The sequence below is a fragment of the Heterodontus francisci genome, chromosome 41 (genome assembly GCF_036365525.1).
Source record: "Heterodontus francisci isolate sHetFra1 chromosome 41, sHetFra1.hap1, whole genome shotgun sequence".
NCBI classification, from domain to species: Eukaryota; Metazoa; Chordata; class Chondrichthyes; order Heterodontiformes; family Heterodontidae; genus Heterodontus; species Heterodontus francisci.
Window position 1 is genome coordinate 26897711 of NC_090411.1, and position 21755 is coordinate 26919465.

The window sequence follows — 21755 nt, forward strand, 5'->3', positions numbered from 1 at the left end:
ATATAAGTGAAGGAGTGTTGTGGGGTAAGACGCTGCCCTTTCACCTCTGTAACTTCGATTTAAGTTCAGCCAGGCTAATGTAATAAATGTGCCTGCTGGGCACAGTTAGTAGCACATGTGTCTCTTAGAAGATTGCAATTTCAAGCCCCACTGCAGGACTTGAGCACAAGTTTCTGTATGACTACCACACTTTCGGAGGTGCTGTCTTCTGGATGAGATATAAAACAAAGATCCTAGCTGCCTGTGCAGGTGGATGTAAAAGATCTCATGGTAAATTTCAGAGAAGAGCAGGGAGTTCTTCCAGTCATCTGGGCAGCATTTATCTTTACCCAACACCATCAAAATAGCGCTCATCATTTATCTGATTGCTGTTTGTGGGACCTTGCTGTATGCACTTGCCATAGCAACAATAATTTATTTAGATTTATTTATTTATTTAGATATACAGCACTGAAACAGGCCCTTCGGCCCACCGAGTCTGTGCTGACCAACAACCACCCATTTATACTAATCCTACATTAACCCCATATTCTCTACCACAACCCCACAATTCTCCTACTACCTACCTATACTAGGCTCAATTTACAATGGCCAATTTATCTATCAACCTGCAAGTCTTTGGTTGTGGGAGGAAACCAGAGCACCCGGCGGAAACCCACGCAGACACAGGGAGAACTTGCAAACTCCACACAGTCAGTACCCAGAATTGAACCCGGGTTGCTGGAGCTGTGAGGCTGCGGTGCTAACCACTGCACCACTGTAACTAAACTTCAAAAGGCCTGAAGACATGAAAGGCACAATATGGATGCAAGTTCTTTCTTTTGAAAGTCTGTTGGGCGCAAAGGTCATAACATGAAATGAATTTGACAAGTCTGAACAGTGTGGGCCCAAAGCACAAACTGTTCCTAATTTGGCACTAATGGTGATCTCAGAATGGCTTTCCCCAGTAGTAACATTCCTCCCCACTGCATATAGTGGGCATGTTCATGCAAATGCAATTTTCCCACTATATGTGGTGAACATTAAATGCATTGGACTCCCTAGTGCGTAAGCTTTTGAGGAGCTAAGCATCTAGGATCCCTAATCTAGTTAAAAAGTTGCGGGGATGCTGTTGCACGATGCTAAATCAATCCAAAATCCAATTATAATTTATTTCAATGAAAACCAACAGATCGTCTGTTTGGTGAGCAGCTGCTGAAGCTGTCTGAAGTCACCATCAGTTGCTCACACAGTTAACAACCAGGGGATTCGGAAAGTGCAGACTTCAGGCAGCTTCAGTGAGCTGTTACTAGGGCATTAAAAATGGATAAAAATGGACAGCACTCCAAGGCACTCAGCTGCTCAGGCAAATAGTGAACGGCACTTTGAACAAAGTGCAGACAGTTTATTACATAAACCCTGCTTATGCTGTCATATGCTGCATTTCTGTAAACGAATTCTGTGATAATGGCAATAATACAGGCAACTGACTGGGTTAAATGTGATCAATGTACTTCCCTCCCCAAGGGCAGGATTTTTAACCCCTTATGGGGCTGAACACAGATGTCAGCAATTGCGAAGATTTGCGCTGGCATGCCAGTTTGCTGGCACTATCCCACCCCCGGGCCATTTTCCTGGAGGCAGGATGGAGGGGGTAGTGCAGCATGGGCTACCCGCCTGCAAATGGTGGGTAGCCACTTAACAGGATTTAAAGGCCTATTGCCAGAGGCTGACTGGAATTTTCCAGTCGGCCTCTGGGCTCCCGCAAGGTAAAGGGGTCTAAGCCAGCTGCCTGGAGACAGCTTCCCAGCGGTAGTCCATGGGGCCAGCGCTCTGGGAAGGTTTTCAGGCCCTCCCTCCCTGCCTGGCCTCAGTTCCCCCTCCACAATGGTGGCCCGGCTGCTGAGTCTATTTTTTTTATTTAAAATTTTTTAAAGTTGCGGAGAGAGAACCTCCATCTTGAGACACCCTCCCGCTCTCTGTCTTGCCTGAAAAGGCAGCCTGCTGCTTCTTCAGTGCTGGAGGGCCTCCTATTGGCCTTCAAGCTTCGAGAGCCACCCAGTGCCCTTAACTGGATGGCGAACCCGCCCTCTGGCCACTAATTGGCCAATTCAGGGAATATCACTGCCGGGTGACTGTTCCTCACACGCTGTGGGGTTGTGACCCATGTCAGGGACCGGACCCAAAATCCAAAATTTTGCCCTTGCACGCATCTATGCTGACACTCAGAGCGCAGTTCTGAGGGAGTCCTGCATTGTCGGTGATGCTGTCAATAGATGAGTTGTTCAACCCTGTCCTCTCAGGTGGGTGTAAATGATCCCATGGCACTATTTTGAAGAAGAGCAATGGGAGCTGTCCCCAGTGTTCTAGCTAATATGTATCCCTCAACCAATGTAACAAACAAAAAGTTATCTGCTCATTGTGCGCTAATTGGCTGATGCGTTTCCTACGTGACAACAATGACTACACCTCAGATGTACTTCATTGGCTGTAAAGTGCTCTGGGACCATCTGAGGTGGTGAAAGGCACTCATCTGTTGTTTGTGTTTGCTGATATTGGGTTACTACTTCCGCTAGACGTCACTGAGGAGGCAACAAGGACACACCTTTGGTGGAAGAGCAAATTAACCCCAGGCTGCTTTCTCATACTTAGTTGCTCATTGTAGAGATGCTGAAGCAAGTTAAGGAATCCAGTGATCCACAACTATCATGTTAAATAAGTAAAAGCAGCCTTCCTGCAGGCTTAGAATTATACAATGACTTAATTCTCTCCTCTCCAGGAGGCTCAGGCCTGGATATGATCTGTTCCCATGGAGTGTGGTTTTAGACGGTGTTTTTGTAGGGTTTCAACCATGGAGGGCAGGGGGGGCATCAGAGCCAATCCCTATCCATTTTTCATTTGGCATCCACCCATTATTCTTCTTTCCAGCATCATAGAAACCCTGGATGTGTGTAAGTAGTTTTCCCCTCCATTACCCCAAGGTAAGAGGCCAACTGTAGATCCTTGGCTGGGATAAGCTAACTCAGCAAAGTCTGTGGATTCCCAAACGATTTGGGATCTTCCTGGTCTGTGAAGCTCACTTCTACACAAAACAGTGCGTTGCGCAGTCGAGGCACTGTGGTTGTGTGGTAATGTTTTCGAGCAGCTTTCCTTTCTCCCCCACTGATTCAATCAGCAGTTTGGTTCTTATTCAACAGGAAGGAGAATGATAAGATTGAGCTGCTTGTCGGCTGCTTGGCTGAACTTTCTGAGAAAGAGGAATCCCTCCTGCGCCCAGGGGAGAATGACTTCAGTGTGATGTACTCAACCCGCAAAAAATGTGCTCAGCTCTGGCTGGGGCCTGCTTCCTTCATCAACCATGGTATGTGGATAACTGACCTTTTTAAAGGGGAAATTGGAAGGGAAGTATTTTTTGTCGAAAGTATTTACCCATTTTATTTTATGTAATCATATTCTTCAAGAAGCCTTCACTGACCTTTTTAAGATGTAAATTGTCTTGGGGAGATGTGTCAGGTCCAGTATCCCCTGCTCACCTGCTCAGTGATGTGTCACTGAAGGGGGAAAACCAGCAGTGCTCGGAGGTGGCTCCATTGGAAGTATGCAGGACACAGCTTTCAGCCCAGTCCTAGGGGCTAACCCAGAGCTAGCTGACCCCGAAATACCTCAGTTTCAGCTAATGACACAGCACAGAGCCTCAGGGCTCCTCAAGATGATCTTGGCCCTCATGGCCCCTAGAACCATGTCTCAGTGTCTTTGGATTCTCTTTCTTATAGTTATTTACACCACGATATAAAAATAAGATAATGTGCATCCAAAAGTACCAATGGAAACTGCAGGAATTATTTATGACTTTCGCACTTCCCATATTGGTTTCATGGACTTGAATCCACCTTAACAGAAACACACAGATACACAATCTCTCAGATTGTCTTTTTCTTTAAACACTTTTACACAAATTAAATGAGAAACGCAACTGAAACTTTCCTTGAGTTTTCAAATGCCTGGTTAACCAAAGTAACATCTGTTGATTCTTTAGACCTCATCTTTCCTGTCTTTCCAAGCTGGCTACAGTGAAAAGGCTAAATATTGTTTAGTTTCTGTATTCTTTGTGTCCATGTTTCCTTTGTGATTCACATGCACATTTAAATGATTGGTTCCTACAGGCATACTATAGCCCTTGTTCATAGTTGGCTCTAAGTTTAGTGCAGTTACTTCATCATGCATGCCACTTGATGCTGCCTAATGGTGTCTTAACAGTATTGGCTCTGGCTCAGTTGATAGCACTTTCACCTCTGAGACAGAAGGTTGTGGGTTCAAGTCCCACTCCAGAGACTAGAGCCCAGGCTGACACTCCAGTGTAGTACTGAGGGAATGCTGCACTGTCAGAGGTGCTCTCTTTTGGATGAGACATTAAACCAAGACCCTGTCTGCTCTCGAAGGTGGATGTAAAAGGTCCCATGGCATTATTTCAAAGAAGATCTGGGAGTTATCCCCAGTGTCCTGGCCAATATTTATCCCTCAATCAATATCACTATAATAGATTCTCTGGTTGTCATCACATTGCTGTCTGTGGGAGCTTGCAGTTTTCAAATTGCCTGCTGCATTTTCTACATTAAATAGCAGTGACTCCACTTCAAAAATACTTCATTGGCTGTGAGAAGCTTTTGGGACATCCTGAGGTTGTGAAAGGCACTATATAAATGCAAGTCTTTCTTTTTACCTCAAGCCTGTACCTGGTCCTGCTAATCCCATAGCAATCTTGTCCTTGTTTACCAGCTGCCCTTAACTAACAGTATCTGTTAATGTTCTTTCATATTCCTGATCCACAGTTTGCAGTTTAATTTAGTTTAGCCATCATTAAAGTTGTTCTTGTTAGGGATGTTTAAAACAGATTTTTCCTTCAAAACACAAGTTCTATCTTTGCTGGTATGTTGTCCTTAAAACTCTCAGATTAGATTAGATTAGATTAGATTAGAGATACAGCACTGAAACAGGCCCTTCGGCCCACCGAGTCTGTGCCGAACATCAACCACCCATTTATACTAATCCTACACTAATCCCATATTCCTACCAAACATCCCCACCTGTCCCTATATTTCCCTACCACCTACCTATACTAGTGACAATTTATAATGGCCAATTTACCTATCAACCTGCAAGTCTTTTGGCTTGTGGGAGGAAACCGGAGCACCCGGAGAAAACCCACGCAGACACAGGGAGAACTTGCAAACTCCACACAGGCAGTACCCGGAATCGAACCCGGGTCCCTGGAGCTGTGAGGCTGCGGTGCTAACCACTGCGCCACTGTCACTCTTTACGTTATATTCGGTTAGCACATTTTCTGGGACTGGGATTTGAATCCAACCCAATCTGATGAAACAGAAATTCCCTATCTCTGGTTCTAAGGATTCTAATTGAACTGATTTTTGAGCAGTCTCCATTGAGTTCCCAATGAGTGTGAGCTTGCAGCACAAACCTATTGATAAATTGGCACCAATTAGTATTAAAGTTGCAGACTCACTCAGATGTCACTTTTCTCCCCTCTATGTACACTTTACACTTGTCTGCATTAAATTTCATCTGCCATTCTGCATATTTATGTAAGAAACAATGATGATCCCAGCCCTGAGCCATCTCAGTTTGGTGCTCTTCCCCACCCACCTTACATAAATCCTCTAACAAGTACCCGTTTTGTATCCTTAAGCCCATTTCTTAATCATTCCCAGGGTTCACCCTGAATCTGCACAGCTTTGCATTCAGTTAAGCAGCCTTTCATGTGAACCTTTAGCAAAGCTCTTTGGAAACCTAGGTAAACCGCATCATGGGGTTTCCCGCAGTCCACTTAGGATGTAACTTCCTCAAAGAAGTCAAGGAGGTTTGTTTAGGTGGCTCCGGACCCTTCTGAATCCATGTTGACTGCTGTTTACTAGGTTGTTATTGTACAGATTATCCTCACATATACGCCGTTAATCAATTCCGCTATTGTACACGGTATTCATGTAAGACTATAGTTGCCGATTTTGTCGGCTTCTTTGACTACGGGCATCGCATTAGCATATTTCCAGTCTGCTTATATCACTCTCGATCCCTCTTAATGATCCTTGATGCCTCTGAAATCTCCTGCCCTATCCTCTGGGATAAATATCATCTATGTATGGGTATTTATTTGTCTTGAGCCCTTTAGACTATTCATCTTCTGTCTTATATCAAAGTCCTTTCTACAAACAGAATGGACTTGCAGTCAACAGTGTTCCAAATCAATTAATGGTGAACTTCATTCTGTTGCTGTTATTCCAAACAGTCCATGTATTATCAGGGTCAACAGAAATGTGTTATTTTTAAGCCAGATATTCCTCAAGATAAATTGCCTCAAAAGTTTGTATTTTTTTGAAAGGTGCATGTTCGAGTAAATTTACTTGTAATAATTAGTATTTCTCTTTTCTCTTTGTGTCCTGAAGACTGCAGGCCAAACTGTAAGGTAAGAGAGCAACCATTTTCATGTTCTCTCAGCTGATTTTATATCGTAGTAGCAACTACCACGTGTTGAACCAGGGGCTTTGCCCTGTGACTTGCAGTGCCACGCTCAAAACTATTCCAAAATTCCTATCACTTCACTCGCTTTTCCTCCCCTCCTCACATGACATTACAAACTCACAATGGAGTGTCCGCTTGGCTCTGAATCAGCAGATTCGGAGTTCAACCCTGCAGTAAACCTGAGTATATAATATAGGCTGAAATCTCGGTGCAGTACTCTGAGTGCTGCATTGACAGAGATGCTGATTTTTTTGGGATGAGATGTTAAACCGTGGCTCTGTCTGCTGTTCAGGTGGACATTAATGTTCTCATGGTACAATTTTTAAAAAAGAGTTCTCCTGGCCAACAATTATTCCTCATCCAATGCTACCAAAGCCGAGTAACAGGTCGTTCACCTCACTTGCTGTTTGGGAAATTGGTTGCCATATTAGGCTACAAAAGAACAGGGACTTCTTCAAAAATAGTTCATCGACTGTGTTTAGGCAGGTGCTGAGGATGTAAACGGTTTTTCTTTACTCACTTGATCTTTGTGAACATTTGCTTGTAATTGAGTGCGAGCCACAGCTCCAGAGTGTTGTGTCGAATTAAAGTTCCCTAATTGTCTCCTGGACTGAGGCATGCTAACTTAATACAGATGGGAACAATCCCTGAAATTTTCCTGCTCCATGAGGTTCAGTATTACACCAGCCAGTGCCTTTGCTCGCAGATCAGATAACATTTCATTATCGGTGAGCCGTTTCCTTAAATGATTATTTCCCCCCCCCATTTACTTTCTTGACACTGTGACCCAATAGGACATCATCGGCTCAGAGGACTGCCGCTATATGCCAAGTCCAAAAGTAGACACTGAGGCAGGTTCTGGGCGAGGTTGGGAAATTACAAACATCTTGTCCAGTCCTTGTGTTGTGGAGGTGGGGACTGTAATGGGATGGGATGATTTAAACAATGAATTAACTTTTACCAATGTCCATCAATTCACTGTGTGTTTATCTTTTAAACTGTTAAAAACCCAGGCTTTTGGTGCCCAGTGAGTGGCCAGCCCCGAAATCAGACTGGCTATGAAAGTAGCCCTCTGTTTCCCTTTCGCTCCCCTGCAGCATGTTGCCTTGACCTTTCACATTCCCTCATGACGGCGACAACACCACCTTGCATGTATCTTTTACATAGTCCCAAGGCGCTTCACAGGAGCGTTATCAAGCAAAATTTGACAGCAAACCACATAAGGAGATATTAGGACAGGTGACCAAAAGCTAGGTGAAAGAAATAGGTTTTAAGGAACGACTTAAAGGAGGAGAGAGGTAGAGATGCAGAGAGGTTTAGGGAGGGAATGCCAGAGATAACACAGCTAAGAGTGTAAACTCATAGAACAGAACATGAAGCTTTGTGCCACTCTTCTATAACACAGGGTATTGGTACTTCAGTGCAATGCACAACTAACCTTCCATTTTGTGTTTCATATTCGTCTTGCATCTCTCTCTTTTCTTACATAGTTTGTTCCTACTGAAGGCGACCGGGCCTGTGTCAAAGTACTTCGAGACATTGAACCCGGAGATGAGATCACCTGTTACTACGGTGACAGTTTTTTTGGTGAAAACAACGAGCTATGCGAATGCTACACATGTGAAAGGTAAGGGATAAAATAACCCTGGGTTTCCCCGGACCACCTAGTCCAGTGTTAGTAACTTCAAGTTGAGGATCACGATCGCAGGCACTGACTTTTACCGCCAAATACCTGTCTGCACCCACTGAAGCATACACCAGCAACAACCAACAACACCTATGTGAGAGGACATAGAAATGTGAAAGGGCTAGGAGGTAGTGAAAGATCAGAAATAAAGACCCATTTTTTTATTTTAAAATAAAGAGTTGATCTTTACTCTTTCCAGGCGAGGAGAAGGAGCCTTCAGGATGAAGAAGCGTGATGTTGAGATGGACGCACTCTGTAAGTACGGACTGCGAGACACTGATAGTCGCTTGAGTCGTATGAAAGAGAAAGGCAAAGGAAGGCGGCCCAAGGGAACACGTGTTGATTTGTATCAGAAAACCGCAGAAAAGGCGTTGTGGCAGAGTGAGTACTGTAACAGAAGAAACTTACGCTTCTATTGGGAGGGTCAGGGCATCTGGATTATGGTGCTGTTGTTGGAGTGGCAATAGGAATGCAATATTCCGAGGGGTTCTCCGAATTGATAGTCTTTTAACAATGGTTGAGCACGTTAAAATTGGTTAGCAAGTTGAAAATATTGTTCACAAGATAGTTACGGATGAGGAAGATCATTTGGCTCAAATTAGCTCATCTATCCAAAATGATCTGACAACAGTCACATGGTTTTTAAATGTTTCCACGGTTTTCACCTCCACTTCTCTTCCTGGAATTCCATTTCCTGCGTTGATCAGTCCTAAATTTGCTGTTTTACTAACCTTAATCTGTGTCCTCCTTGTCTACTCTCACTGTTTAGCTTTCTGAATTTATCTTTTCCGTACTGTTTTACAATCTTATATAACTCCATAAGGTCAAGTTGATATTAGCCTCTCTTTATGGTTGCAATCTTTCTTCATAACTCAGAATAGCAATCTGCCTTGTTGCTCAATTTTGTGTTCTTTCCGTTGTTTGAATGTCTCCTTTGTCTCTTGGTTCCCAGAACTGGATGGACACAGTCCTCAAGGTGCGGACTAACTACGGAGTTATAAAGTGTCTACTGGGGGCATAGGCAGCAGCCAGGAGCAGCCTGCATGCCCCTCACTGCTGACCAAGCAGACAAAGAGCAATGGTTGTAAATACCAACGGTAAATGGGGCACTTGCTCTATGTATCTCCTACCCCCCGCCATGTTCAAAAAAAAAAGGGACTATTAGATAATTCCAACGCCAGCACTAGTGGAAAGACACTAGTATCCTTGTGATATAGTGAGGGAAAGATAGTCCAGTTTAAATGCTATGCAGTGAGTGTTACTGGATTGCATGTGTGGATGTGAAGTGAGGACAGAATCACCTCAGCCGTGATGTCCTTCATGGTCTAATAGCCTTCCAATTCTCACTGTCTTGGCTTACACATAAAGAGTGGGCATATAGGTGAGGTGGCAGCAAGATTAATGCCTTCAGGGCAAAATTGAGCAAATAAGTTGCATTTTGGGATCTCACCTTGTTGGAACTTGCCAATGCTGAGCAGGCTTGCTGAATCTTACTTTTTTTTTACTTCAGCTTCAGCCAGAAGGCTCTCCTTAAGTTCAAGAAGGAGCAAAAGAGGAAAATGGAAAAGGCGGACCCCACGTAGCGCCCATTCAAAGTTGCCATCGATGGCATTGCAGCTGCAGAATACTCAGGCTGACAAAGGGAAGGAGGCTGCAAGCAACAGAAGCTCAGTGGAGTATATGCAGAATGGAAGCAGGACTACTTATTGTGGAAGGAAGTCTGCATTGCAGAAGCGGAAGGCAGAAAGACTTCACCAGGGGTTTGGGTATTCCTCAACATTGCAGCTTCAGCCCATGGCTAAGAAAACTGATCCCGAAACACCAGCAACATTCCTGATGCCAGAAGGTGTCTTCCTGAAGGATCTGCGAGTGGATTTATACAATTGTGCAGATTTAGCTGGGTCGTTGACCAATTTGAATGAAGCAGCTACAAGAAAAAGTGAGAGATGTCTGTGGGACAAACCACAGGTAGACCCAGACTCAATTGCCCCTCAATCGCCAGAAGAGGTGTCCAATCAGAAAGCTGCAAGCACTGATGGAGTCTTCGCATCGAAACTCAAACCTGAGAAGCCATCAAAGCCAAATTTGAATTTTAATGCTCTCAATTTAATAACCGAAGTGACCCCCTCTTCACTGGGCCAAGCATCATCCAAACAAAGTACATTTACAGCCTTTTCTCCAAGTCAACCTCTTCATTTACAGACTGCCAGCGAGAAGGTGTCGGGCGGCACTCTGATAAGGAAGCGGAGGAGGAGGCGGAAGAGGGCGTTGAGAAAGAGGACAAATCAAAAGAGGAAGAGCTCACAAAGCATAGAGATATTGCCAAGAAGAGCATTTGGTTTGACCCATTTTGTGAAAATTGATTTGAGCAAGGATGCTGTCCTTGTAACAAGTGTCAAGGATGAAGCACACGACAACACAACACCTCAGCAAAACTGCAGTCAAGGCTCTCGAGTTTCAGCGGACAAACGCTACGGAGTTACATGCTCGGAAATTCGAGATGTCCGCGTCGTTCTGGAAGACGTTTCAAAGATCTGCGAGTCTGCCACTCGCACGTGGTATGTTAAAAGGAGGTTGGCTGCAAGGCTGAATATGGAAGAAGAGGGAGGGAATGGCTTGCTGGATTCCAAAATGGGGTCTGAGCAAATGGCAGGTGGTGGCGGATCATTGAGGACTTTGCAACGTGCTCAGCAGTGCTCCCATGCGAGCAAACCAGCGAGGCTATACAAGAGGACAGCGAGCAGACGGAGAGCAGGCAGTCAGCAGTCACCAAAGCAAACCATCAAAAGGAAGGGGCCCAACAGCGAGAGAACAGAAATGACGGATGGACTGGGTTTAGCAGTCAGTAATAAACCATGGCATAACGCAACCCACTGTAAGCGTTCCAGGCGTTCCCCGTGCTCCGCGCAGGAAATGAGGGTGTTGTGTGGCGCGGAGGTGACGAGGCTGGGGCCATCGCGGGGTGGGGCGTGCGCCGAGGGTGTGCTGTCCCACAACTGTTTCGTTTCCTCGGTGGAAGATGGTAAAAGACCCGCAGCTTTCACCCCATTTGCTCGATCCAAACGCTTGCGTCTGGTCGTCAGCCATGGTTCCATAGACTTCGATATCTCCTCTTCGACGAGTGAAGACTCTGTCTGAGGATTACATTGGGGCAGGAAGTGGGTTTTTTTTCCCTGTAAAGAAATATTCTGCAGAAAGGAAAGAAAGAAATTCTGTTTCTGATCTTTCCTGCACGAATAGAGAGATAATGTAAAATTTCCTCCTGCGTATATTATCGGTTAGGTCAGTGGTTGAACTATAGCTGTTTCCCCAGTTTGCACAACGATTTTGCCACTTTGTGATGATGGAGCTGTGTTTGACATCGACTTTGCTCTCCCATCGTGGAACAGGAAGGCCCAAGGGCTTTGATACCCAACCTGTGTGAGTGTCAGCTGATCTCAACTGGAGCAGGGGTGATGGCACTCTAGCTGGCCACAGTGTCATTGAGAGAGATTGGAATCAGCCAATCCCTACTGGAAAAGGCACCTTCAGAGCCCAGGTGAGAACAATCAGCTGGGAAACACTGGATCAAATAGCTTGCTGATGGTTGAATATTTGGGTTCACAGGGCACTTGGCTGATTTACCAGAGAGCTACAAGTGTCCTGGAACTGCAAGAGTCATGAGAGGTGGGGGGGCTTAAAGGAACAAAGATATATCGCTGTGCAAACTAGGAAGTGGCTGTGTCTGTCCTGCTGGGTGGTTTGGGCAGTGTGTTCCTAAAGCAAGTAGCTCATGAACTGGCAAGTCATGTAGCCTATAAGGAACAGCTCACAAAAGTGAGATTTGTTAGAGCTTTCCTTTGAGTGTCCCTTTAAATAGAATTTGAAGTACTCTCTCACACCTTCTCGACTCACTCCCAGGGAGAATATGTAAAGCTTCGTATAACCTCAGGATAACAACTTTTGGTGCTTATCGATCGGCTGATGTGCTTGAGATCCTTCCTCATACAAGAAAAGTAAAAATTTTTTTGAGTAAAGTTTTTCTTTTCTGTGTCTGTGAAGTCTATAAAGAATGTTTGTGGGTTTCTTTTTCTCGAATGGTTCTAACTAGATCTGAAAATTTCAGACGAGTCCAAGGATAAGGAGTCTTGATGTTGTCACTAGGGTTCCTAGAATGATGCAGCACAGAAAGAGGGCATTTGGCCCATTCACCCTCTGCCAGCTCTTTGGAAAAGCTATCCAATTAATCCCGTTTCCCCATCTGCTTCTACTGCCCCTTTCAGCAGTGCATTCCAGATCATCACAACCTACTATGTTTAAAAAAAAAACACCTCATCACTCACCTGCCCCAGTTCTTTTTCCAATTATCATAAAGTGTGGTTTCTATAACATGTAATGACAAGGGGTTATGGAAAACACTCAGTAGTACAGTTCCAGATTCAGATCTCCCAAACATGGGGTGTGTCTGCAGAGAATAGTCTGGGCTATATAGCATTAAGCTGACATGCTGGGTAGGTGCAGGTCTGTCACCGGGCCTGGGAGTAATTTGATGTGATGATTTGAGAATATCACATGAAGTTCAACATTGAAGTTTTTTTTTTATATAGCTTCTTGTTACCATTGCAGTAAATATACCCTCCTGACAACACTGTCTGTGGGTCTGTAGAACACAGCATGAGAATATGATGTATGTGCGAGTGCGTGCAGGCTCCCTCTCCTGGCCTGGCCTGAGTTTTAAAAAAATCTTCGACTGAGAAGCAATTGTTTCTCTTACCTGTGCGTCCGAAAGACTGAAATAAGGATGTTAAATTGCTGCTTCTTTGAATATTCTGTTCGGCTAAGGGTAGTTCCATAAAAATAGAAATTAAAGTAAAAGCAGGATCTTATTATAGTTTGTATTGTTTTGTCATGGATTTTTAAACTACTTATCCGCCCTCCAGAGAAACCTGTCTATAACTAATAATTTGGGCAAATAATTTGGCACAGCAATAACTTGTAACTACTTAAGAAGTAGGAGTAGGGCATTCAGCCCTTGGAGTCTGCTCCGCCATTCAATAAGACCATGGCTGATCATCTACCTCAATCCCACCTTCCCACCCATAGAACAATATAATCATAGAAAAATTATAGCATAGAAGGAGGCCATTCAGCCCATTGTGTCCATGCCAGCCGGAAAAACTAGCCGTCCAATCTAATTCCACCTTCCAGCACCTGGTCCATAGCCCTGCAGGTTACAGCACTACAGGTGCATGTCCAGGTACCTTTTAAAAGAATTGAGGGTTTCTGCCTCTACCACCATTCCTGGCAGTGAATTCCAGACACACACCATCATCTGGGTGAAAAAGTTTTTCCTCATGTCCCCTCAAATCCTTCTACCAATCACCTTAAATCTGTGCCCCCTGGTAATTGACCTCTCTGCTAGGGGAAACAGGTTCTTCCTGTCTACTCTATCTAGGCCCCTCATAATTTTGTATCCCTCAATTAAGTCACCCCTCCGCCTCCTCTGTTCTAAGGAAAAAACCCTAGCCGATCCAATCTTGCATCATAGCTGCAACTTTCAATATTCTTGTCAATCTCCTCTCTACTGTCTCCAAAACAACTCTGTCCTTCCTGTAATGTGGCGACCAGAACTGTACGCAATACTCCAGCTTTGGCCGAACCAGTGTTTTATACAGTTCCAGCATTACATCCCTGCTTTTGTGTTTATACCTCGGTCAATAACGAAAACCATTCCATATGCCGCCTTCCCCTCTTTATCTACCTGTCCTGCCACCTTTAGGGAGCTGTGGACTTGCACTTCAAGGTGTCTTACTTCTACCCCTCTCAATATCCTCCCATCTATTGTGTATTCCCTCACTTTATTTGCCCTCCCCAACTGCATTACCTCACACTTCTCCAGATTGAACTCCATTTGCCACTTTTCCGCCCACTCAACCAAACCATTGATATCATTCTGGAGTCTACAGCCATCCTCTTCTCTATCAACTACACAACCAATTTTTGTGTCATCAACAAATTTCCCAATCATGCCTCCCACATTTAAGTCCAAATCATTAATAAACCACAAACAGCAAGGTACCCAACACTGAGCCCTGTGGAACGCCACTGGAAACAGCCTTCCATTCACTAAAACATCCATCGATTACTACCCTTTGCTTCCTGTCACTGAGCCAATTTTGGATCCAACCTGCCATATTCCCCTGTATCCCATGGGCTTTCATTTTTACTGACCAGTCTGCCATGTGGGACCTTGTCAAATGCCTTACTAAAATCCATGTAGACCACATCCACTGTACTACCCTCATCAATCCTCCTTGTTACTTCTTCAAAGAATTCAGTTGAGTTAGTAAAACATGACCTTCCCTTAACAAATCCATGCTGACTATCCCTGATCAGTCCGTGGCTTTCTAAGTGGCAGTTTATCCTGTCTCTCAGAATTGATTCTAATAATTTACCCATCACCGAGTTCAGACTGACAGGCCTATAATTATTTGGCCTACCCCTCGTACCCTTTTTAAACAATAGTATGACTTTCGCAGACCTCCAATCAAAGAACAAAGAAAATTACAGCACAGGAACAGGCCCTTCGGCCCTCCAAGCCTGCGCCAATCCAGATCCTCTATCTAAACATGATGCCTATTTTCTAAGGGTCTGTATCTCTTTACTTCCTGCCCATTCATGTATCTGTCTAGATACATCTTAAAAGACGCTATCGTGCCCGCGTCTACCACCTCCGCTGGCAACGCGTTCCAGGCTCCCACCACCCTCTGCGTAAAGAACTTTCCACGCATATCCCCCCTAAACTTTTCCCCTTTCACTTTGAACTCGTGACCCCTAGTAATTGAATCCCCCACTCTGGGGAAAAAGCTTCTTGCTATCCACCCTGTCTATATCTCTCATGATTTTGTACACCTCAATCAGGTCCTCCCTCAACCTCCGTCTTTCTAATGAAAATAATCCTAATCTACTCCACCTCTCTTCATAGCTAGCGCCCTCCATACCAGGCAACATCCTGGTGAACCTCCTCTGCACCCTCTCCAAAGCATCCACATCCTTTTGGTAATGTGGCGACCAGAACTGCACGCAGTAATCCTCTGGCACTTTGCCCGTAGCCAGCGAGGATTTGAAGATGATCCTCAGCGCATCTGCTATTTCACCCAATCCCCATATCCCTTGATTCTTTTAGTACTCAAAAATCTATCGTTCTCAGTCTTGACTATACTCTGACTGAGCATCCACAGCTCTCTGGGGTCGAGAATTCCAAAGATTCACAAACCTTTGAAGAAACTTTTCATTTAAATGGCCAGCCTTGAGACTGAAATGCTTAGTTATGTCCCCAAACTTTCTCATATTACTCTTCGCCTAGCTTCTGCAAAGCAACGTTGGTGTTTTATTTTATTAAAGGTGTTAGATAAATGCACATGGACTGTTGTACAAGGGTGCAATGCCCAATCAATCTTGCTACGCATGTTTGTCATCACTTTCTAAGTCGAGAACAGTAATTTAAAAGTTATGATGTCTGGGAGTAAATAGCGATCAAAATAACAGCAATGGCATTTATTGCTGAAGCTCAATCTGCAGTAATATCTTTTAAAATGTTTTAAAGGTGTAACTAAATACCCATTTAATGAATCTGATCAATTTGGGAATGTTTATGGCAGGTATCAGATTTGGTATCCTTTTGATTTTACATCTATTTCTATTGACATTTTTAAGAATATATTTTTATTTCAGATATGTTAGCTCCATAATCAGAGAGCTGGCAGGCTGTGTGAAGGAGCTGAATTATTAGACACAATTGAACATTGGAGATATACTATTTCTTTTTCGTCAAGTTGTATGTTCTTTTTCCCCTCCTTTTTTGTGGCCTGCCTACACATCACACACCATTCCATAGAGAAGATGCTTTAGAAATAAGAAAATATTAGGGGCCATAATTATAAGATAGTCATGAATTAATCCAATAGGGAATTCAGTAGAAACTTTTTTACCTAACGACTGGTGAATACGTGGAACTTGCTACTACAGGGAGTAAGTTGAGGCGAATAGCATAGATGTATTTAGGGGGAATCTAGATATGAGGGAAAAATGAATATAAGGATATGCTGGTAGGGTTAGATGAAGTAATGGGAGGAGGCTCGTGTGGAGCATAAGTGTAAAATGGACCAATTGGGCTCAGTGGCCTGTTTCTGTTCAGTAAATTTCTATGTAGTCACTTGCTTGGAAGAATTAGTAATTTTTCCTCACCAAACCACTGCTATTTCTGAAACGTTATTGTTCTCAGTTGGATACATGTACCAGCTGGTGTTAGAGGTCAGTAACGTCCCAAGCCTGATCCCAGTCTGTGCTGAGTTACTTAATCTCGGGAGGGCTACAACGAGAGGGCCTGGAGTCCGAGAGGTGGTGGGGGTGGGGTGGAGAAAGTTCGGCCAGAGTTCACATCTGATCAATAGTAAGGGGATCGGATGTTAGAGAGAAACTATTTCTGCTGCTTGGGAGTTTTTAGACATAGTCTAAAAATTTGAGCCAGACCTTTCAGGAGTGAAATTAAGGAACACTTCTACATGCAAAGGATAGTAGAAGCTTGGAAATTTCTTCCGCAAACAGCAATTGATACTGGATCAATTGTTAATTTCAAATCTGAGATTAATAGATTGTTGTTAACCAAAGGTATTGAGGGATATGGCGCACAGGTGGCTATATGGAGTTAGGATGCAGATCAGCCATGATCTCATTGAACGGTGGAACAGGTAAGCGGGGCAAAATGACCTCCATTTGTAACTGTGACTGCCATCCTGTGATCCCAACACGGGGAAACTGCATGCTAGTGAATGTTGGGTTGTGACGAGGTTTGTTTGGCTGCAGTGCTTTCCAAGGTGCACTAGCCTGCTGATCCATGCTGTCTAAGCCCATCCGTGAACACTGGCCACTTGGGGGCTAATTTCTGGTGGGTGTCTGGCAGCGCCTTCAGGAGAGGAGAGCAGAAGGCTGCCAAGTAAAAGTGGCTGTTTTCTGCCTTGGGTGGCAGAAAGAAAGCACTGGAGGGTGGAAACTGCTGCACATTAAAGAACTTGTATTTATGTAGTGCCTGTGACCACCTCAGGGGCATTCCAAATCACTTCACAGCCAATGCAGTAGTTGGGAATTGTAGTCGCTGCTGTAATGTAGTAAATGCAGCAACCAATTTCTGCACAGCAAGATCCTATAAACTGTTCCGCGATAATGACCTGATAATTACTTTTTAGTGCAGAGAAAGTATAGGCTAGGACACCAGGCAGAACTCCCCTGCTGTTCTTCGAAATAGTACCATGGGATCTTTTATGTCTATCCGATTGGGCAGATGGAACCTCGGTTTAACATCTCATTTGAAAGCAATCCATGTCTAAGAGCAAATGATGCCACGGAATGGCGGGATGTGCCTTTGATTTTGGCCAGACTTTTTTTTGTGTTTGTTTTGGAGCGGGGGGAGGGGTCCGGGAGAGAGATTCTCCCTATTGTTATAGGACAGAGTGGGATAGTTGCCTCCGGCTGCTTATGTTTACTCTGTGATGTGAGTGATGCTGGCAGAGGCCTGGAAGGGAGCTGTTTTAAGTAGGAAACACTGTAAAATAAATGAATGGAGCAGCGCATTTTTTGGAGGTATCCCAGAAATGTTCCAGCTGGAGAGTGGTTCAGATGTTTATCACTTATTTGCCGTTTATGTTCTTCCCATTTGCAATGTTACTGCAGAACAAGTTGCTGGCCCACTCTTGAGCCAATGCCCAGTGCAAAGAGATACACAAGATACACAATACCTACCTCACGTGGACTGCAGTGGTTCAAGAAGGCAGTTCATCACCACCACCTTCTCAAGGGCAATTAGGGATGGGCAATAAATGCTGGCATAGCCAGTGACGCCAACATCCCATGAATGAATTTTTTAAAAAAGTATGATGGACTGAGTGCCCTTCCATTTTTATTCCTCTGAAGTCACCCACTCCTCCCCTGGCACCGAGAAGTAAATAACTTTTACCTTGTGCCAGTGCAGTTGAGATTAGGAACATGCCATGTAGTTAGTCCCAGGTACAAATGTGGAACTCTGTTGTGCCCAGGATATTGTATTGTCCAAGTCTCACCAGTGCTGGCCTTAAGACATTGCAGGCAAACCTTCCAACAACAATGATCCATTGTTTACTCTAGATCTACATTTACGAAGTTTGTCTGCAACATCTAGAGTCCTTCCACAAAGATCAGGACATTGGGATGGCTTAAAGATATTTATCTGTCTTTTTGTAATAGGGACTATCTCATTCAGACTAACGATGCTTATCTTGTCCATTATTTCCAGTTCTCCCTCTAACTAATTTTGAACCATTGAACAGAATTGATGTCTGGTAAAAGGCTAGTCTGTACAATAGTCAATTTAAGCCTTTGTGGTCTTAAATGACCCTTCTCAGTAGCTTTGCATGAGAGTGTGTGTGTGTACACACATGTGAGTACATGAGATAGATGATACATAAACACTTACCTAAGAAAAAAGTATGCCAAATTTGGAGAACAAACAAAATGACTGCATTTCTTATTTGAGTTGTGTATCTCTAGTATCTCTGTTTTGAGGATGTCACTTGTCACGGACCTGCTCCCGGTCAGGTACCAGGAGCTTGAGAAAAAGCCACTTCCGTATTGCGACTTAGGTTGTGTGGAAATCACCGTAGATTCAGCTATAAAGCAGGTGGCATTACCATAATTCCACAGGCCTCTCTCTCCCACCATTTCCCATTAAATTAAGGCACTGCCTTGGTCTAGCAGCAACCCGTACAGATGCAAAGTTTTATTGCTGGGGTGCTGCAGTTTGCACCATCATTCCTGAGCAGGAGGAGATGGGAGAAGAATTGACCAGGGTCCAGGTCTGTTGAAAATGTTTGTCTGTTGGCTGTAATGCTCTCCGTTGCTGGATAACCTGCTGATGGTCACCGTCTATGCTCAAACCAATGGCCAAAGTGGTGAGGTTACTGGAGGGCTGTCATTGCCCTTAGTAACACAAGAGAACTTTTGCAAGGCAGGTAATGAATAACAGCCAGAAGGTTAGAGTCCAGTGGCAGTTGTGGCACAATGTTCATGCATAACGATGCCGGAACATTCCCTAACTTGCCAGCGCACATGTTCTAAATGGGATGTTTTGGGATCATTCATAAGGCACTTGTTTTAGGATATAGACGTGAATGTGACATGCAGTCCCAGCTTCCTAAGCAAGTAGGACTGTTTCAACTAGCAGTTGTTCTGGGCTGCAGGCACTGAATCTTACCTGGAGAGGCACCTGCAGCCCATTGAACTGATACCTGCAGAGGGCACATTTGGTACTGCAATGCTAAGAGGTACCTCTTACCCCTAGCTACCCTTAAGCCGCCTACAGCCAGTGGTCCTTCTCCAGGCTAAACAATTTACTGGTGAAAAACATATTGGGTTTGCGTAATACCGTACGTAGAAGCTACCGCACAGAAATACCGCACACAGCTATTCTGTGCCAGGATTTATGCTCCACATGAGCCTCCTCCCTCCTCTTGATGTGGCCATGTCTCAAAAACTAATTTTTAAATGGAGCCGATATGCAGTAATGAAATAACCAAACTGGATATGGAAATTCAACAATTTTTCAAATAAATTAAAAAGGAGTTTCATGATTTAGTTTTACAGCAATGTTTTTGGCTGATAATCTGTAATTTGAGTGGAAACTACTGTTAATGATCAGGAATGAGAACACCAGTGGATTTTCTTTCCTATCTCCCATCCTACTCCACACCCCACTACACCCCAAACCCAGAAAACGTGCATGTTAAACAACAGAATCTGGCTCAGTTGTGATGCCTCACAAAGTCAAACATCCCTCTCTCGACTTACAAACTGAGAATGGCAACTGGGGGAGCAATACCTGTGCGACTGTACCCCACCAAGGGGAGTGGCCTCACATGAGAAAAGGCCAACTGATGATTAAATGATTTTGGAAGAGGTGGAGCTTATTTTTAAGAAGATTCTAAACACCAGTGGATATTATGTGCGAGGTTCCTATTCAGCACGGAAGAATGTTAGAATCGGTGGATGAAATGCGCATTTGGTAAAAATCCACTTGAAACCTTTGGCGATCAGAGTCCCCACATTCTAATGACAAGTTGAAATTTATCTTTTTATCGTTGGCACAATTGCATTTTTTTTTTAAAGCTGTGGGAAGTCTTTTTGTGTGATTTTATCCCCTTGTTCTTATTTCAAATGGTGCTTGTTATAAATAAAAACAGACAATGCTGGAAATACTCAGCAGGTCTGGCAGCATCTGTGGAGAGAGAAGCAGAGTTAACGTTTCAGGTCTATGACCTTCTGATACAAAGTCACAGACCTGAAATGTTAACTGCTTCTCTCTCCACAGATGCTGCCTGACCTGAGTATTTCCAGCATTTTCTGCTTGTACTTCAGAGTTCCAGCATCTGCAGTATTTTGCTTTTATTTTGGTGCTTGTTAAAATTATTTTTCCCAAGAACTGCAACACCTCAGCTTTTGAATCCTTTCACATACTGAATAAAATGTGTATTTTCCCCCAGGCTAAATAAAATGAACATTTCTAAGTTGCATTCTCTCTGTTGTGCTGGCTTTTATTTTTGTTTTTGAGGTGAAGAAATTCTGCCACCCTTCCCACCACCCCCCACCACCTCCTACTTCCCCTCCTGGAGGTGCTGTCTCTTCCTAGGGGGAGAAAAAGTGAGGGACTGACTTGTGCTTAGTCTTGATATCCTGGTCAAATCGCATTCCAACTCTCACTGTCTCAGCTCGCACAAGAAGCATGACGGCTTGGGCTCATTACTTCACCCAAGCTAAGTGGTAGGTGCCTTGGGGGGGAGATCATTTTAGATGAGGAAGGGGTAATCAGCCTGTGTTCTAGAGTTGTCATCCCTCCAGGAAAGCTAATAGAATGTTATTGTTTATTGCGAGGGGAATTCATTACAAAAGTAGGAAGGTTATGCTTCAGTTATACAGGGCATTGGTGAGACCACATCTGGAGCACTGTGTACAGTATTGGTCTTATTTAAGGAAGGATGTAAATGCGTTTGAAGCAGTTCAGAGAAGGTTTACTAGGCTAATACCTGGAATGGGTGGGTTGACTTATGAGGAAACGTTGAACAGGCTAGGCTTGTATCCACTGGAGTTTAGAAGAGTAAGAAGCGACGTGATTGAAACATAAGAATCTGAGGGATCTTGACAGGGTGGATGTGGAAAGGATGTTTCCTTTAGTAGGAGAATCTAGAACTGGGCGTCACTGTTTAAAAATAAGAGGTTGCCCATTTACGACAGATGAGAATTTTTTTCTCTCAGATGCTCGTGAGTCTTTGGAACTCCCTTCCTCAAAAGGCGGTTGAAGCAGTCTTTCAATATTTTTAAGGCAGAGGTAGATAGATTCTTGACAAGGGGGTGAAAGGTTATCAGGGGTAGGTGGGAATATGGAGTCGAAGTTAAAATCAGATCAGCCATGATCTTATTGAATGGCAGAGCACGCTCGAGGGTGAGAATGGCCTGCTCCTGCTCCTAATTCCTATGTTCATATCTTCTGGAG

At 44.1% G+C, this 21755-nt stretch overlaps 1 protein-coding gene across 1 annotated transcript in view; it reads left to right on the forward strand.

Annotated features, from left to right (window-relative positions):
- The window catches only part of LOC137353385 (histone-lysine N-methyltransferase KMT5C-like), a 28851-nt gene extending 8341 nt beyond the window's left edge, over positions 1 to 20510 (forward strand). The window contains exons 6-10 of the mRNA XM_068019602.1: positions 3177 to 3340; positions 6438 to 6457; positions 8004 to 8140; positions 8400 to 8581; positions 9711 to 20510. Of these exons, the coding sequence (XP_067875703.1) occupies positions 3177 to 3340; positions 6438 to 6457; positions 8004 to 8140; positions 8400 to 8581; positions 9711 to 11338 (2131 nt within the window). The 3' untranslated portion in view covers positions 11339 to 20510. The remainder of the gene's footprint in view (positions 1 to 3176; positions 3341 to 6437; positions 6458 to 8003; positions 8141 to 8399; positions 8582 to 9710) is intronic.
- Positions 20511 to 21755: the final 1245 nt, after the last annotated feature.